This window comes from Puntigrus tetrazona, chromosome 2 (assembly GCF_018831695.1).
Source record: "Puntigrus tetrazona isolate hp1 chromosome 2, ASM1883169v1, whole genome shotgun sequence".
Classification (NCBI taxonomy): domain Eukaryota; kingdom Metazoa; phylum Chordata; class Actinopteri; order Cypriniformes; family Cyprinidae; genus Puntigrus; species Puntigrus tetrazona.
Genome location: NC_056700.1, coordinates 2506283 through 2508278, shown reverse-complemented (window position 1 = coordinate 2508278; position 1996 = coordinate 2506283). Strand labels below are relative to the sequence as shown.

General features: G+C 40.5%; 1 protein-coding gene across 1 annotated transcript in view; it reads right to left on the bottom strand.

Annotated features, from left to right (window-relative positions):
* Positions 1 to 1996, bottom strand: part of LOC122360938 (SH3-containing GRB2-like protein 3-interacting protein 1) — a gene marked incomplete at its 5' end in the record, with an annotated part of 14068 nt that overhangs the window by 1732 nt on the left and 10340 nt on the right. Inside the window, 3 exons of the mRNA XM_043261780.1 lie at positions 1251 to 1315; positions 1402 to 1604; positions 1701 to 1833. Of these exons, the coding sequence (XP_043117715.1) occupies positions 1251 to 1315; positions 1402 to 1604; positions 1701 to 1833 (401 nt within the window). The remainder of the gene's footprint in view (positions 1 to 1250; positions 1316 to 1401; positions 1605 to 1700; positions 1834 to 1996) is intronic.

The following is a 1996-nucleotide window of genomic DNA, read 5'->3' as shown; positions in this document are numbered from 1 at the left end:
ATATAATTGTATTTATTTTTTTAAACCATCAGCTTTTGTATTAATGCATGTAGCTCTTGCACGACTTACATCACAATGATTTCCTGGTTATCAGGATGTAATGTAAGAGTAAAATGTGAAAAAAAATATTTTGTGCATGTGTTCAATCCAGACCTAATTGCAGGCATTTACCCAAAAGCACATCAAAAATCCCCCAATTCATGATGATGTAACTATAAGTTTAAAATTATAACTTGTTCCTGGGTTTGAAGCAATCTCCACTTGCATTATTTAGCAGACGCTTTCATTCAAAGCGACTTGAGGACAATAGAAGCAAATCAAACCAAAGAAAGGCAAAAATGTGCCTTTAAAAAACTAAAAAAAAATACGAGTTCCTGTCCTCTATGCCTGATTAAAAACGCATGTAATTGTGATATTTTTGTTCAAAACATCACTATTATTATGATAACCTAGGAGTTAACAAAGGTTTAATTCGACTATTTGTATCTTTGGTAATAAAATGTGATATTATGCAAGACATTTTTTAACACTGCCATGATTACAAAAAGGACTAAATTTATACCTTTCAAGTTTTTTTTAGGACACAAAAGAATATCGGAACTGAGTGCCATTTAAATAAAATGTGTCCCACAGAAGAAAGACGGTGAGATTAACATGAAAGTAAATAATGACAGATTTTACATTTTGGGGTGAACTATTCTGTAAGCATAACGCATGAATCCCTTTTGAGACTTGGTTTTAAATTTCAGGAGGATGCGATTATAAATATGTATTGCGCAACTAAAAAGTAGAGAAATACGAAAGAGCATTTCCATGCATTTATTTCAGTTTGTTTTGAGCAAACCGCAGTCAGATTGGAAACGGACGACAAGCCTCCGCAGTGAACGGATATACTTCATCTGCTCAGCTAGCAGAACCAAAAGCAAGTTGCCGTCCGAACAGCCTTTCATTAATGACCTCAGCATCACTGAGCTGCGGTTCAGGACTTTCAAACAGGCTACTTCTACATGGTTTCTACAAAAAACACTAAAATTCCAATTCAAGGCTGCCGTGGAATCATGTATGATAAAGAGCGCGATAACGGCTAGCTGGGCTTCCTCCTCGATCCTTTACTTAAGAGTAATTCAATTTACTACCATTAGGGCAAGCTGCCAAGTAAACCACGTTGCTCGGCTTAGCATGAGCTAAGCATTCCTGCAAAGCTGTTAGAAGGCTTCCCTTCCTTCAGTTATTGTCTAAAGGGCATTTACCTCCATTTTCAGACCTCTGTGAGAGCTCTGGGATCTTCCACATTATGTTCTGCTCCTCCGGGTTCCTTTAAATTCAAGAAATGGGCGAACATCACTACACAACACCGCACTGCTTGTGTTTTGCAATGTGACTTTCTGGACGGGTCCTCACCAGTGGGCAAGTGGGAGCATAGCCTGCAGTTTGTTCACGCCGCCGTCCACAGCTGCCATGAAGTGGATGTTGGTGAGCGGTGTGGGTATGGGCATGGCCTCCGTGTTGTATTTATAGTCTATCCTGAGGTCTGTGCTGCAGGCATCACCCCGCCAGCTCACCGCCAGGTTCAGCGGAGTGGACTGGATGCCTCGAGTGGACACCTGTGAGCACAAATCTCAGATATCACGCGCTAGAGGACGACCGAGCTCGGGTTTCACCGATACAGATAAGGGTCATGCTCAAATATAAAATCTCACCTGGTACTTCAGCATGTCTACGTTGTAGTACGTGGCCTGTGGCCTCTGCTCAGCCACCTTCTTCAGGTGACTCAACAGGTTTGACATGTTGACCCAGAACTCCTTTGAATCACCTGTAGGTGGCGTGGTGTCGCTACAGGGAGAAAACATTTGCGGAATAAATCTCAAAGAATATCTATACCTTCTGCATGCAGTATTGTATTCACCAAACTGGAACTTCATAAAATTTTAAAGCTTTGTAAAATTATCACTTTTGTTAAATGCCTTGCAGACCAATGCATATAATCTCAAAATGA